Source organism: Copadichromis virginalis, linkage group LG20 (genome assembly GCF_057382275.1).
Source record: "Copadichromis virginalis isolate Kocher_CV1m ecotype Utaka linkage group LG20, C_Virginalis_male_GT1.1, whole genome shotgun sequence".
Classification (NCBI taxonomy): Eukaryota; Metazoa; Chordata; class Actinopteri; order Cichliformes; family Cichlidae; genus Copadichromis; species Copadichromis virginalis.
In genome coordinates this window covers 32,540,782-32,557,239 of record NC_140637.1, presented here as the reverse complement: position 1 = coordinate 32,557,239, position 16,458 = coordinate 32,540,782, and the positions used below count along the sequence as shown (strand labels likewise).

The 16,458-nt window shown below is 42.4% G+C and overlaps 2 protein-coding genes across 3 annotated transcripts in view; one reads left to right on the top strand and one right to left on the bottom strand.

Annotated features, from left to right (window-relative positions):
* Positions 1-290: 290 nt before the first annotated feature.
* The window catches only part of LOC146685208 (ADP-ribosylation factor-like protein 8A), a 32,948-nt gene continuing 16,780 nt past the window's right edge, over positions 291-16,458 (bottom strand). Inside the window, exon 7 of one of the 2 annotated variants that reach the window (XM_085444550.1) lies at positions 291-475. In XM_085444550.1, the coding sequence (XP_085300676.1) occupies positions 432-475 (44 nt within the window). In that variant the 3' untranslated portion in view covers positions 291-431. Of the gene's footprint in view, positions 476-4,997; positions 5,853-16,458 lie in introns of those variants that run through there. The other variant, XM_085444548.1, reaches the window with a different exon arrangement.
* LOC146685209 (G protein-coupled receptor 37-like 1) lies at positions 5,613-14,421 on the top strand. Its single transcript, XM_085444544.1, has 4 exons — positions 5,613-7,031; positions 9,212-9,520; positions 10,052-10,420; positions 10,643-14,421. The coding sequence occupies exons 1-4, from the start codon at positions 6,327-6,329 to the stop codon at positions 10,814-10,816; spliced, it is 1,557 nt and encodes a 518-aa protein (XP_085300670.1). The 5' UTR covers positions 5,613-6,326; the 3' UTR covers positions 10,817-14,421.

The following is a 16,458-nucleotide window of genomic DNA, read 5'->3' as shown; positions in this document are numbered from 1 at the left end:
ATGGACCAAACAGCAGAGGTGTGAAACAATGGCTCATTTCCAAATAAAGAGATTGTGAATGAAGTAAATCAGACACGACATCAGTACACTCTTTGTCTTCTGTACAAAACATTGAGCTGTAGTTGACAGACCACAGAAATCAAAACCTGAATGATGCACTGAAGCAATGATGAGCTGTGCTTAGTTTATGGAAACAAAGAACAAAGAAACAACAGTAACTGAATATGAATCTTTAAATTTAAGTTTAACTTTAAAATCCCGAAAGCACATTGGGATTTTGAACACAGGTGGAAAAAGTTGGGCTTCCACAGAATCCTGAGGCTGCCAGAGGAGCATGGACTGGGCAGATGGATACGGTATCATTCCCATCAGGACTTGGGGAACAAACATCTGGGCTTTAAGATTCTCCAGAATGTTTCAGTGCGTGACAATCAGCCGGCGTCGTGCATCTTCATGATGAATGTGGTCTCTCCCCCTGAGGATGGACAGAACATATGGCACTGGCGGTGCTGGTGGACAGGGACAGTGTATTAATTAGGACAGATTGTATGTTTTTTTAATATTTGAGGTCAGCTGCAGGATGCTTCACTCCAAGCCAAACATGACTGTCAGCCTGGGAGATTTAAATGGGATTTAAGGGAAAGGAGGAATTTCATGCTCCGTTATTTCACACCAACATTTTCCACCGACTTTCTCTCCCATATAAGGTTTCCATGTGTGTGTGTCCGCTGACCCGTGCTGCCCTCCATGTCTTTCCACTGGAGAGACTGACAGCCTTATATAGAGCTGCAGGAGCAGAGAGGACAAAGTAGGACAGCGAGTCCACATGCAGCTCCTGGACTCACCTGATGGCTGTCTCTGTGAGGACCTACGGCACCTACAGCCTGTCACAGTGCTGACTCCGCCTGTAGCTGGTTGAACTGGAGCAACCAGATGGTCAGTATGAAATGCTTTATTATTACTAATTATTACTATTACTGCCGCGCTCCTTTCAAAAGCAATCAGAGATGGTAGGTGTGTCTTTTCACAATCCATCACACTGAAGATGTTCCTGCATTGCCCTTAATCACATCGTCACAGTTTGAGGGTTCACACTCGGTTTCAGGGTTGTGGTTAGATTTAGGTTAGTGCGGAAGGCCTCAGAAGATCAAATATGTATATCAATAACATAATGAGAACATGTCACTGCACAATCATAATCTAGGACAATATGGCTTAATTCTATTTATTTCCATGGATTACCATTTTATAGAGACAGAGTGAGTCACACTCACACACAAAGAGTTTATTTAGTCCACTAATCAGAAACTTTATATTCTAAATCATAAAGCAAGACAAATTCCTCCTAATACGCACATTAATCTAAAGGGGTTAAATAAATAAAGACCACAAGGCCTCCTGGATGAGAACGAAGACCTTCCAATCTTTGTGTATAACTCGCAGTGCTGGGTTTGACCTATGAACAGACTTCTTTTTTTTTTTTTTTTTTTTTTTTTTTTAAATGACATCAGAAACAGCAGTATGCGACATTACGTGATGGCAGAGCTTCAGTTCATCCTTTGTCATTTTTTTTTTTTTTTTTAATAAATAGGACAGGGGGAATGAATGAGAGAAAGAAAGAAAACCAAAGGGGAGAAGAGACGGTGAGAAGGGGGGGGAAGAGAGAGAAAAAAAAAAAAGAACTCCTGGGTCACCTGTATGGAGAAAAAAAAAAAACAAACAAAAAAAACAAACAGAGGAGACAGCAAACAACAAAGAGCAACATAATAATAGAGAAAACAAAGCACCATCACAATAAACTAGCTAGCCATAGATATCAGTATTTACTAAGTAATAAACGATATTGTGCAGCACGCAAGATAGACAGCGCACAGTGTGCTTTGAGGCAGCAGCCAAGAAAGCTTTAGTCCGCGTCTGTGAATACCCATGTGTGCATACCTGTGTGGATCAGCATGCTTGCATTCCAAAGGTTTCTCCATGTAATGATCTGCTAGGGAGTGTGGGGGGGCCACAGCCCCGTCCTCCAGGGTGTGAAGTGGGTATGGAGGAGATCAAAACTCCAGACATCCAGAGGCCCCCAGAACACAAGAGACCAAGGAAGACCAACAGAGGGGCAGCCGCGCCACTGTTCCAGAAAGAGCTGAGGAGAGTCCCAGATGAGGGCTCGCCCAGCAGCCGCGGAGCAGAAGTCAGGGGGAGTTGCAGTGACGCGCCCGTGAGCTCCGCCGGCCCCCAGCTGTGCCTGAGTGACCGAGCCCCAGGCCGAGAGGCCGGGGGCACCCCACCTCCAAAGGGGCCCGAGCGAGCCCCAGGCCCCAGGCCCCGACAAGCAGCCGCCAAGGAGTGAGCCGGTGTGTACCCGGACGCCCACCCCCAGACTTCTTCAGAGAAACAAGCTTCTGTGGGAGAATCAAGTTTCATTTTTCTTTATCATCATTTGGCATCTAATCAAATTCCCATGTACTCCTAAAACTCGCGGGCAGTGGTGCTCAAACATTTACTGGCACAGTTCATATCAAAAGTTTAAACAATGTAATGCCCCATATCCCCCATATCACTCTGTGCAAATTTAAACCAGTGAAACAAAATCCAAGATGATTTTCAGTGAAATGAATCGGTAGAAAACCAATAGCACAGGAGTAAACTCTTTCAGGCGTCGTCTTTCAACCATCCTTGCTTAATTAATCCAAATTCTTTCCCTGGTTGTTCACACCTGCACTGACTCACAGTCAGAGTTTAAACGGTCGTAAATGTTATTTATCTTCATTAGAGGGAATCAGTGAGAACTGCAGGAGGCTCTATCATAGGTGCAGACTGAATGTTGATCAGCACTCCAAGAACTGGAGGAGGTGTGTGTTAGTTGACTTAGCTAAGACGGAGCAATATCGACCTCTGATAGAAGAAAGCTGAACTGCAGGTTGTGGATAAACAATGAAACATCTCACGATCACAAATAAGATTTCCATACCTAGAATCTGATGCAGTGGACTATTCTGATTCTGCATCGCAATGAAAAAGAAATCTGTTCAAATGAATGCACAGAATCTATGTATCAAACCTCAGCTGAGCAGTTATTACCACAGATCAATACCACATGAGCCCAAAAGCCAGTAACTGATTTCCAACCAACTGGAGGAATCGGTCCGCCAGGACCTCCACTCCTGACCGCTGCCTGACTCACATTGCACCCGACCCCTACGGTGCCTCCTGTGGGTGGTGGGCCTGCAGGAAGATGGGCCCATATCCCTCTTTTGGGCTGTGCCCAGCCGGGCCCCATGAACTAAGGCCCGGCCAGCCGGAAAAGGGTGGAGTGCCCACTCCGGGTCAGGGACGAGATCCTGCGCCAAGTGGAGGAGTTTAATCAAATCAAATCAAATCAAAATTTATTTATATAGCACATATTAAAACAACAGTGTTGACCATAGTGCTTCACAGTCAATAAAAACACAAGACAGTTAAAACAAACAATAAAAGAGGACAACAAACAATAGGTAACAACGCAACAAGCTAAAACAGACAACTAGACAGAATCAAAAGCCAAAGTAAAAAAATAAGTTTTAAGACGTGATTTAAAAGACTGGATAGACTCGGCAGTGCGAATATGAACGGGGAGGTTGTTCCAGAGTCTGGGTGCCACGGATGCAAAGGCCCGGTCGCCTCTCGACTTCATTCGAGTCCTAGGTTGTGCTAGGAGCCTGTGGTTGGACGATCTAAGTGCTCTGTTGGGATTGTATGAATGGAGTAAATCAGAAAGATAACTGGGCGCTAAATTGTTCAAAATATTAAAAGTGAACAAAAGCATTTTAAAATCTATACGATATTTAACAGGGAGCCAATGTAATTTGGCTAAAATTGGAGTTATGTGTTCATGAATTCTCGTACCTGTTAAAAGACGCGCAGCTGCATTTTGAATTAACTGGAGCCGGCAAAGAGAGGAGTGTTGGAGGCCCGAGTAGAGGGAGTTACAGTAGTCCAATCTGGATGTAATAAATGCGTGGATAAGCTTTTCAAGGTCCTTTAAAGGAAGGAACGGCTTTGCTTTGGAAATCTGACGCAACTGGTAAAAGCTGTTTTTTACCACAGTGGACACCTGTTTCTCGAGTTTAAGTATCTCAGGGTCTTGTTCATAAGTGATGGGAGAAGGGAGCGGGAGATCGACAGATGGATTGGTACCGGTCTGTTGTGGTGAAGAGTGTAAAAGCAAAGCTCTCAATTTACCGGTCGATCTACGCCCCTACCATCACCTATCGTCACGAGCTGTGCGTAGTGACCGAAAGAACGAGATTGCGAATACAAGCGGCAGAAATGGGCTTCCTCTGAAGGGTGTCTGGCCTCTCCCTTAGAGATAGGGTGAGAAATTCAGCCATCCGGGAGGGGCTCAGAGTAGAGCAGCTGCTCCTCCACATCAAAAGGAGCCAGCTGAGGTGGTTCGGGCATCTGACAAGGATGCCTCCTGGGAGAGGTTTCCTGGGCATGTCCCACTAGGAAGAGGCCCCGGGGCAGACGCAGGACATGCTGGAGAGATTATATCTCTCGGCTGGCCTGGGAACGCCTTAGTGTTCCCCCGGATAAGCTGGAGGAGGGCTGGGGAGAGAGAGGTCTGGGCTTCTCTGCTTGGGCTGCTGCCCCCGCGACCCGGTCCCGAATAAGCGGAAGAAAATGGATGGATGGATGTCTGTCCTGCTTGCATACATTTATGCTTTCTATTGATTTTTTTTAGATAATGTTTTTTTAAACTGAAAACAAGAACATAGTTTTGCCTACCTACACCTACTGAGTGCTGAAGTTGTAACTTTAGTTTTGGTTTTGTCATTTCTTACAGGACACACAGTTTACTCTTTCAGTGATCAAATCAAATGGGAAAATGCAGGGCTTACAATTAATAAATATATAATAACTGAAAATAAAATAAAGCATCATAAGATATTTAGTCTTATTAGAGAATACCTTTTTCATCCAGTTAAGTTAATATGTGCATGGACGCATGCACTTGTTGTACGTACAATGGCTGTCATTGGGGAGATCACTCACAGCTAAGTCACTGTTTATAGGTGTGCACAGGTGACACGAGAGTATAGCCCTCCATAAAAACATGGCAGAGAAAGAATTTTACATTGAAATCAATGATAGCAGTAGAAGTACAACTTCCAGTAGAAAAAAACGTTTAGAAAACTTAAAAGTCAATTTTTAAAGACGTTTTCTATCAGATGACCAACTTAGACAATGCTGCAGAAGGACTGAACAAACACATATCCTGAAATGTTTTAAAATAGCTACTAGATGATAGCTGCTAGTCTAGATGAAATAATGGATGTATTAACTGGTGTAACTGTAACTGTAACTCTACCAGGTAAAAGAGAGAAGAAGAAAAAAACGCTTTAGCAGGATAGAAAGTGTCATTATAGAATCATACAGTCAGTCTTTGATGATATTGCTAAGTTTAGACAAGTACAAACTCAAAAAGAGAAGCAGTTTCATCAACACTCTTTCTCAGTCAACTCACCTGCTTCCCAAGTACACCCACCACCACCAGGGGGCAGCAGAACTGAGAATTTGTTAAAAATGCGTGTGTGAGAGAAGGTGAGAGACAAAAACAGCAAAAGAAAGTATGCGTGCATGATCGTGCAGACAAATGTGTGTATTTGTGTGTGTGCCAGCCTTGTTTGTATGCTTGTGTGTCCCGACAAAGGCTCCATCCAGCCGTGCTGCAGAGGGCTGCTCGTTCCCAGAGATCCTCAGAGCTCCAGGACGCCCAGTCTCTGCGCTGCCTGCAGCCAAGACACAGCAGCCCAGACACGGACACACACCCTGCTGCTGCCCCCACCATCCCGCTTCTCCTGGAGCCTCAACACCTGTTTGGATTATTAATGGATGGGAAAAACAGAGGGAAGTTTTAAAGTGAGTAAAGTGGGGGTGTTTGCAGTTTGAAGAGAAGAGATAACAGAGGACCCCTCTATCCTGGACCTCAAACTTGTAGAAAAACTGACTGGCTATCTTCAGAAACAGGCTTTTTCTATAACTGGAAATATTTTTAAACTGGGCAGAGTTTTATGAAACAATTTCAAAGTAATCTTAGCATTCCTTTTTAGTTGATTTTTGACCCCCGTCCCCCCACACGCAATTTTATGGATTTCTGGACTTGCTCAATCTAATTGAAATTTATTGGAAACTTTGCCAACATACAAATTGTTGTTTTCAGTGGATTGGAAATTTCTGGGAACATTTCTGGATTTTTACTGAATTATTTACAGATTTCGTAGCAACAGGTAGTCCTGAACTCTTCTGGTTTGAGTTTAAAAGGAAACTGTCATATTAAGTTTTGCATCATGGCTCTGTCAGTCGGTCTGTGGCTGTGTCTGTATCTGCTGCTGCTGCTTACTGATGCAAAGAGTGTTGGGCAACATGACGGGCAGCACAGCAATAATGATAAACCTTCCTCCCCTGTCGAACCAAAGCCCCTTTGGATTGGCAAACCGGTCAAAACCCAGGATGAATCTTACGTCCTTGACAAGAGCCTCCCCCAAACCGAGGTGCTGGACCTGGACCTTGACCGTAACCGCCGCCAAGCCCGTGGTGCGGATGAGGAGGAGCAACAGTCCACCTTTGGTGATTCCTTTGAAAATGAATGGGTTACAGCGCCTCAAGTTACTGAGTTCAGCAATAAAACGACTACAGTGGCAGGAAAGGTTCATGAAGATGATAACCTCCACACAAACAGCTCCAACACTGACCATGATGCTCCAGGACTTTTCAACCCCTTTTACCCCCTGATGGAGGGCTCATATGCAGCCTACGCCATCCTCTTCCTGGCCGGCCTGGTGCTGGCAGTGGGCGTAGTAGGAAACATGGCAGTCATGTGCATTGTCTGGAACAACTATTACATGAGGTCAGCCTGGAACTACCTACTGGCCAGCATGGCATTTTGGGACTTCCTAGTTCTGGTTCTGTGCCTTCCAGTGGTGGTCCTCAACCAGCTATCCCATAGGAGGATCCTGGGTGACATCACCTGTTGCATGGTGCCTTATATGGAGGTGGGTGTGGCTTATGTTAAAAAAGCAGGAAGTCAGTGTAACGACATAATTTGTTTTTCTTTTTTTTGTCCTATGAAGTCTTAAAGGAGTATACATCTGCTGTTGGACAGCTGACTGTACAAATACAAATGTGAAGCAGAAATTTTACCCAAACTGCTGATGTAGAAAACATCAGCAGATCCAAAGATTAAGATTTCCTTTACAACTACTTGTGTAAAATGACAACAAATATAAAAAAAACTTTCCAAAATTACAGGCATGTGCTAGTTCTGTAATAATCAATATAATAGCGGCAACTGACCTCAATTTTATTGTTTTACATTTCTAATCTTAATGAGACTAACAGCTGTAGATAGTATTAAAGAAGAAATGATGATTAATTCAATTCAATTTAATTGATATAGCGCCAAATCACAACAACAGTCACCTCAAGGTGCTTTATATTGTAAGGTAGAGCCTACAATAATGCATACAGAGAAAAAAAAACAACAATCATATGAGCCCCTATGAGCACTTTGGCGACAGTGGGAAGGAAAAACTCCCTTTAAACAGGAAGAAACCTCCACCAGAACCAGACTCAAGAAAACACTCAATGCATCATGGGAATCCCCCGGCAGCCTACGTCTATTGCAGCATAACTAAGGGAGGATTCAGGGTCACCTGGTCCAGCCCTAACTATATGCTTTAGCAAAAAGGAAAGTTTGAAGCCTAATCTTGAAAGTAGAGATAGTGTCTGTCTCCCGAATCCAAACTGGAAGCTGGTTCCACAGAAGAGGGGCCTGAAAACTGAAGGCTCTGCCTCCCATTCTACTTTTAAATACTCTAGGAACAACAAGTAGGCCTGCAGAGCGAGAGCGAAGTGCTCTAATAGGGTGATATGGTACTACAAGGTCATTAAGATAAGATGGGGCCTGATTATTTAAGACCTTGTATGTGATTCATGTTTTTATGTTATTTTGTTACTGATTGTCCAAAATGTAAGTCTGTTACTAGATTAGTTTACTAATAAAGCTGCCAGTAAACTAATTAAAGATGGTGCTGCAGGACAGCCAGACTGAAATGTGCTCGTTGGCTCTTTGAAATACCCAAACAACTGCATATTACATATATTACACTACTAGAGTATCAGTTTTTTGGTCCATCACACAGAAAATGGTTGGAATGGTCATAGGAAACAGTGTGGTTAAGATTTGCTCTACAGCTTCCTGCTGGCAGTTAAAAAAAACAACTTGGAGATGAAAATGTGTTTGTATGATTAAGTGCCTTCCTATGGCCGACACTGCCGGCTCTCTGTCCATCGTCTATAGAATCAAGCAGCTTTGGAGGTACTGATTGCTGTTGTAGGTATACTCATTGTTCAAATCTATGCTACTCACATCACAGAGGCACAGAGATGCCATTGTGTTTCCATCTGACACTCACATTTACATCTATGGGCAGTTTAACATCACCAATTGACCCCAATAACTGCATGTCTTTGGACTGTGGGAGGAAGCCAGAGTACCCGAAGAGAACCACCGCAAACATGGGGAGAACATGCAAACTACACACAGATATATGAACTGTTAATACATTATGATATATTAACAGTATAACATTAACAAAAAGACTATTTTGTATAGAAGCATATGGGAAAACAATCCTCAGCTGTCTTACACTTTGACCTCAGTAAACATTTTCCATATGACTTAATGGGGTCTATTGACAATTCCAGGGTGACTAAATAAAACAGAATACTGATGCTGTTCATTATGATCAGTGTTAGATTTAAAAGAGATGATCTGTTGGTTATGCTCCACGAGAAGTCATTAGCCACTGAGCGTGCATTGTCCTCTGTTTCAACATTAGGCCCAGTTAGCTTGTTTGCAAAGCACCAGGATGGAGACGATCAAAACGCTCAGCTTGAGGCTTCATAGCCTATTGGTGATGTCATAGTAACCATGCCTCTCATCATATATATTTATGATATGGACTTGAACATGTGACATACTGAATCTTTTTCATCAGGTGAGCTACATGAGATAAGGTAATAGACTGATTTCAGAAATAGCAACATGAACTCAATAAAAGAGGATTTAGCAGTTTTACTGTAAACTGTTTAACTTTTTGGCACAGTTACCTTCTCTGATGAGAATGGCCACATTGACTTACTGCTGTTGTTACCCTCCTCTTCCCTGCAGGTTGTGTCTCTGGGCATCACCTCCTTCACTTTGTGTGCTCTGGGTATCGATCGCTTCCACGCCGCCACCTCGTCCTCCCAGCCAAAGGCTCGGCGGGTGGAGCGCTGTCGCTCAGTGCTGATGAAGATGGTGCTGGTGTGGCTCTCAGCTCTGCTGCTGTCCAGCCCTGAAATCTTCCTATGGCAGCTCAGCCAGGCCGTGTCTCCATCCACCGGCCGGCTGGTCGACTCTTGCACCATCACGCCCTCCTCTCCTCTGTCCCTCTACCTGCCTGATTCCCTTCACTCCCTGCTGCTCAGGTATCACCAGGTGAGACCAAAGCAGACGTACGCACTGAACTGACCAACACATAGTATCCGTGTGTTGATTAGGTGACACGGAACATGTAAATCTGGACCTAGAGCGTATATAATGGTGCTTCTCTCTTTAACTGGTGGCCGTCCACATGTTGTGTACACTAGCACTGAAGAAATGGACACCAGTTGGACACCGTCAAAAGAGCACCAGTAGGAGCTCAAATGAAAGTAAAAAAAATGAAGCATTTCTGTTTGTTTTCTGGTTTATTGAATTAATGAGTAAGGATTTAGTAAGGACAGAGATATCACGGGTTTGTCTCAGAGGAGCAGCTTCATCACACAGGTTGGCTCAGAGGTCATAAATGAAACCACATTTAGTTTTCTGTCCAGAACATTTTAGGTAAAAGCAGAAAGATCTGAGTTCCTGAAAGGGCAATTTAGCTGTGGAGAAAAGCTGTTGTGGCTTTTTTTTGCCCAGACAAAAGCAGAATGTTCCCAAAGTTCTCCTCCTTCAGCTCTTACTGTTTTAACCTCTGTGCTTCAGGGTCGTATGTGGTGGTGTTTTGGCTGCTACTTCTGCCTCCCTGTCCTCTTCACCATCCTTTGCCAAATGGCCACCCGGAATGTCAACAGCGACTCCAGCGCCACCCAAAAGCAGCGTAACCTCGACGAACGCTCCAACCAGAAGCGTCAACAACACCAAACCTTGGAGCGACAGCTGAACTGCACTCTACTAGCTCTAGCTGTTGTGTATGGCGTGTGTGCTCTCCCCGAGCATGTCTGCAACATCACGCTGGCCTACACGCACATCACCATCTCCGAAGACACTGCCACCATGCTGGTGCTGTTACATCACTTCCTGTTGTTCTTCAAGTCATCAGTGACGCCGGTGCTGCTGCTGTGCCTGTGTAAGGTAGGTTGCCACCGAGCTACAAGGTGTTTTCTCAAAGACGTCTGTACAACTGAAGCCTTTTTCCAAGCAGAGAATTCACCACCTGCTGTCCACTACCCATTTAGAGAAATGGCAGATGGTTGAAAAGGTTGAATTCCTTGCATATTGGTCCTCTGGAGTATTGTGTTTGATTTTGTGTGTATAGTTGTCACTTACCAAAGCTGTGCATCGTCTGCATTTCAGGCTCTTGGCCAAGCCTTCATGGACTGCTGCTGCTGCTGCTGTCAGGAGTGTCAGCCAACCGGAGCCCAAGGCTCTCCAGGACCTCCCCAGGTCAAACTCAAGGGGGCCAATGAGACGTCCATCTTCTTTGATAAGGCTAAAGACACGTCAGCCATTTTGTCCATCTCTAGCTAGAGCAACAAGTCTGTCTCTGATTGTAGATCATCTCTTCTTCTCTTAGTCTTTCCTCCTTTGCTCCTTTCTACAACATTACCTGTATACCCATCGTCTCCTTCTACACGTTCTTTCCATTTTTCCCTATTTTGAAAATATTTTTCAACTTTCTGTCTGTTCTCTTCTCTTCTACCGGAATATCGTTTGTATCATACTCCCATGTGGACTCAGAGTTACCCCCTTCAGCTTCCTGTCAGTGCAGGAAGTAATGTTTAATCTGTAGCAAGATTAGAAGAAGATGGTGTACTTGCACAACCAGTTGTTATAAATGCAGGAGCCTGTTTCAGGACTCTGAAAGAACTCATCTCTCTGGCCTCCTGCTGCACAATATATGGAAATGTCTTGAAAGTCTTCCTTGGTTACGCTCCTTAGATCGATGCTGTGAGGCTCGAGTTCGTTGTGTTTTTTTGGAACATTAATTTAAACTCATTTATATGCAACATTAGTTTGGTGCAAAGCATAGAAGTTTCCTGCTGTCATAAGAGGTGAACTGGGCTGAGCATAAATTTGAAATTAGTATGACATTTTAATATAAACATTTGATCTGCTTAAATATAAAATGAAAAACTTCTGGAACTGATTGAACTGAAACATTTCATTGACACAGACCAGCCTGAAACAGCTTCACATTAGTTAAACAAATGTTGCTGTTGAGGCAGAAATAATCCTGTGAAATCCTTTCCTGTAAAATGGGATACAAGTTATCCTGGTCACTGCATTTTACTTTTTCTTTAACAACAGTTTCTGGCTATGAACTAGTTTGTGTTTGCATGTTAGTTTCTCCAGTGGAAAAATAATGCTAATGTACAGAGGGTTAACTTTAGCTTCCCAAATTTAATTTAGAGTGCACTCACACCTGCACTTTTTAATGCAGTTAAATCTGATTCTCAATATGAATTATCTGGGTGTGACTACAGTGATGAACAAACACAACAAGGACCTTTACAGGTGGTTTTATCCTGGTCCCAAACAAACTTTGGAACAGTTCGTTTATGGGTGGGATGATGAGCGGCTCATATTCACATAACTTTGCTCTTTGTGTACAGAGTAAGTGTTTAAAAATGCTTTTAGAAATGTTTGAACGTTTCAACCAAAAGTAAATAAGTTTAGACCTTAAAACTATTTTTCTTTGAAAACCAGAAAATTCCAAGAACTTTGATGAAAATCAATGGAAATTCCTAAAAGTTGACAACAAACATTTACCATTTATCTTGAGAGTTTTTGCTTCTACATTTTTGCATCATCTACAATTTAAAGAAAGGGTTCAGGTTAGATTATTTCTGCCTCCAGTGCAGTGCTGCCTTTCAGCAATGTTTGCAGCATCTGTTCAGCAACAACCAGGGAAGAATTTTATTGAACTGTGCAGCTCATATATGCATAATATGCACTTGTGGAAGGAAAATCAGGATGTGTTTAAAGTTATTTCTATGGGTTCTGTTTTGGGAAAGGATGTGGTGCTTCGTGAGGCCACAAACCCATCCTGAAGCAATAAGATGAAGAAAGTGGTGAAACGAGGAGGATATCTGAAGAGTTTTTGAACAGGACTCTCACCCTCTCAATACTGAGGTGCTCTGTTTGTACAGGAGGTTCTGCTGTGTAGTTTTAAGAGATGTAATCTGTATTTAACACAGTGCTTTCACTCAGACCGTCAATCTCAAACAACTAGAACAAAAGAAGAAAGAGAACCATGAATGTAGCTTATTTTTAATGCTAGATGTGTAACTAATTACATATTTGTATGGCAGGAAATGAGTTATTAGTTTTTTGTATGTCACAAGAATGCATTTGTAATATCTGATGTCACCATGATGAATTTCTGACCATTGGCTCAGCAGATGGTGCCTTATTGTTTCCCTGCCCAGAGCCCTGACTGTAAAAGCCCTTTTCCACTAATACCCAGTCGACTCGACTCGGTTTTTGGTTATTTTCCATTACAATTGGGTACTCCCTAGTGTGCGTAGGGTCTGTATAGCAATGCAGTCCCGTGATGACACTTGGATGTGAAACAAACAGGGTGTTGGGGCGATGGTATACCTGCTGCTCAGTTTAAAAGTTGTTGTCAGACTCCGGGACCACGGTGTTGTTTTCTGTGGAGCCGTTTCCCTCCTTGCTGGGTTTCAAAAATGGCTGGGTTTCACTCTCGTGACTCACTGAGTGACGGCATTGACTAGCCAATTGGTGGGGTACAGTCTGTTGACATCACGTTTTTTGGATTGGACTTGGAACGGCAGCCAAGTAGATACTAAAAAATACCTGGTACCTGTTAATACCACACGCCAGGGGAAACCCTAAACACCGAGTGAAACTGAACCGAGCAGATCCATACTAGTGGAAAAGGGCTCTAAGTGCCAGTAAAAACTAGTCATACTAACTTTGCAAAATGTTGACTGCCTTATTTTAAGATTTGCAGAACAGCCTTTAAACAAGTGCTTTTTAGTCACTATTTCAAATCTGCAAATTAAACCTGGAGGGGGAAAAAAGATCTGCTCTGCTACAACTCACAATTGTTGACACCGATGATGTTAATCAAGTTGACTTTGTGGTAACAAGGTCTAATATGTGGTAAAAAGATGTTACTACACATTTGATATGGAAGAAATTACCATGGCCGCACAGATGAGTTGGAGAGTCATTGAAACCTTGTAGGAAGAAGTATAAAGAAGTATACTACACTCTGCTTGGGTCTAAATGACGTAAAGTTGTCTTCAGATACAGAGTGGGAGAAGCTCTACATGCCACTTTTTGTCTGTGATTTCATGGACTCATGTGTCCATGTCTGTAACAGAGTATAACTCCATCTGTGGAGTGCAGCTAGGCAGGTGGTGATAATGTTTTGACTCCTCAGTAGTATGACTGCTATTGGATTGGTACCAAAACTATGTTACAGAGAGTTTCGAACTCAACATTTAAATTGCTAAAAGCTGACAGTTTGTTTCAATACCTCGGTCCAAGCTCTGGAATTTGATATTTGGTGCCATAATTTTGTGTTATCTGTTAGAACAGAAGAGAAATGTGGATGAACATTAGAAACAAAGGTAGAAACTGTTGCACCACATCAAAAATTGAAATGATAAAGTTAGATAAAGTGAAAGATTAAATACCATTTATACTTCTTTTTGGTCTTTTCCGTGTCGTTGTGCTACTGATGAGCAGTTGTTGGAGTCGTGTTGTTTTGATAAATGAAAAAGAAAGTTTTGGATTCACCAAGGGTTGGCTAAGCAACGAGAGGATGATGAAATTCAGCTGCATCCAGGAGTTTAAACGTTACCGTGGTCGTTTCAAGAAATTATTTGAGTTGTACTTTATGTTTGTTAGAGAGAATCTAAATCTACACTTAGTTTGTTCTTGTGATGCCATGAAATGGAGACTGGAATCCTTTCACAATAAGCAACTTTACCAATAGAAACTCACAGGTTTGCTTCCTGCAGCCACCTGCATGTAAATTAGAATTTCTTCTGGAAATTTCTCTGTATCATTGCAGGGTCTTTAACTTACAATATAAAGCTCCTTGAGGTGACTGTTGTCGTGATTTGGTGTTATATAAATAAAACTGAATTGAAAAATTCCTCAAGTCTGTTTCATGAATCTGTAAAATACAACTTTACCAACAGCAGGTGGAACAACAGTTATGCTACAAGAGTTTATCTCTCACAGTTTGTTTGAACTTTTGAATCCGTGCAGCTGGAAAGCAAAGTCTGGTAATTTAGCCAGTGCTTTTTAAATATGTCACACTATAGGAAACAGACTAAAACACCACCTGGTGGGTGCTGCAGGTTTCTTTTTGGAGTGACAGCACCACCACTTGTTCTTTCATAGACTCATTCTTCATGTTGCAAAAATAAATGTGATTTTCCATATTGACTTCTCTTCATTTGACATAATATATCTAACCAAAACCACAAAAACGTAAACTTTAAACTGCTGTAGATTGTGTTTTATATCAGCGGTCCCCAACCTCCGGGCCTCGGACCGGTACCGGTCCGTGAGTCGTTTGGTACCGGGCCGCGAGAGTTGAGGCTCAGGTGTGAAATGTATAGTTTTCAGGGTTTTTATCTGTTTCCAGCGTTATTTTGTTATCGCTTTTATCGTTTACTTGGTTTTCCTGGGTCTTTTCACGTGTGCTATGAATAAATTTTCTTTTTTTCGGTACCGGTACTAGTTTTATTTTGTTGTATTTATCCGCGACACCTTAAAGACCGGTCCGTGAAAATATTGTCGGGCATAAACCGGTCCGTGGCGCAAAAAAGGTTGGGGACCGCTGCTTTATATTATACAAGGTTTGCTGTCCCGTAAACTCAATAAGATGAGGCATAGAGCAATTAAATAAGTGTGAACACACTGGAGAAACTGTAAGATCTGGGAACAAGTGGAAAGACAACATTACTGCTGACAGGGCAACAAAGCTTTTAAAACAGGACTTTACAAAATACAAATGTACTGTTCTTCCCCTGCTGTATGTTGCAGGACCTTCCTGAGAAGGTCCTGAGAACTACAACTATAAGGTCCTGAGAAGATTAAAAAGAGAGAGGTGGTTTCCAGAGCCTCGTCCAGCAGCTGAAAATCCATCTTGTTGTTTCCACAGTTGTCAGAAAGCCTGTTTGAGGTCCTTCTCACTTCCCTTTTTAACCGTGTCCTTTTTGTTGCAACATGCTGTTGGTTCCACAGACCCTGACTGGTCGAGGTGTTTTTTTGTGATGCTAAATTTCAGAAACATCAACTTACATGTAATATTCACAGGTCTGTTGAAGATCACGGCTGTAGAATTCTTAAATTTAGCGTTCAGTCAGTGAACCTGTTTTTCATTCTTGTTGGGATTCAACAGCTGTTTTAAAATTTCAACACTGAAAAAAACTCAAGTCCTTCTAAGTTTAGGATTTTCTTTTAACTAAACATTAAAATTTATACAATGTGAAGCAAATAAAAGCAACAAATCCCATATATGCGCTGGAACAGCCAAATAATCAAGTAAAAAGTGAAATGACTCATCACTTTAGCTCAAATTAGTAATACATTTATGTATGTGTCAAATCATTTATGCATTCTTTGATTGGTTTTCATAGAAAATCTTCATATTTTGGTAAATATAAATGAATGAAACAGGTATGAATTTCACTCTGTGGAGAATTTAAAGGTCCTAATTGTAGCTTCTTGGTTCCTCTCTGAGTTCTTGGTTTGAGGATCTCATTAAAGCTTTTAAAGCATTTGTCCAACATGCTGTTTTAAATGGAGTACAGGGATCCTCTCTCTGAGAAGAGTCTAATAGTGAGGAGGATTTTCCTTCAGCAGAGCCGCTGCTGCTCTGCATGTCAATGACCTCACTACTGTCCTGTCTCCATGGGATACAAGCCCAAATTCTCCCTCACACACACACACACACACACACACACACACACACACACACACACACACACACACACACACACACACACACACACACAGTTCTGTTAATCTCGAAACTCAAACTTTTGTAATCTGTGTGAGCGTCTTTCCTGCCCTGTCTTTGCCTGGTTACTCCGAGCAACCAGTGAAGGTTATTTAAAAATGTAAACGTCCTGTAGACGGACAAACGGACACAAAGACGGAGGATAAAACCCCCCGAAAAT

What these genes read in the sequence shown, in the direction of transcription:
- LOC146685209 (XM_085444544.1), top strand. Translation starts at nt 6,327, where the DNA reads ATGGCTCTGTCAGTCGGTCTGTGGCTGTGTCTGTATCTGCTGCTGCTG. An exon ending in TGCTGCTCAGGTATCACCAG is followed by an intron (nt 9,521 to 10,051) that starts GTGAGACCAAAG and finishes TCTGTGCTTCAG; the next exon opens with GGTCGTATGTGGTGGTGTTT. An exon ending in TGCTGCTGTGCCTGTGTAAG is followed by an intron (nt 10,421 to 10,642) that starts GTAGGTTGCCAC and finishes TCTGCATTTCAG; the next exon opens with GCTCTTGGCCAAGCCTTCAT.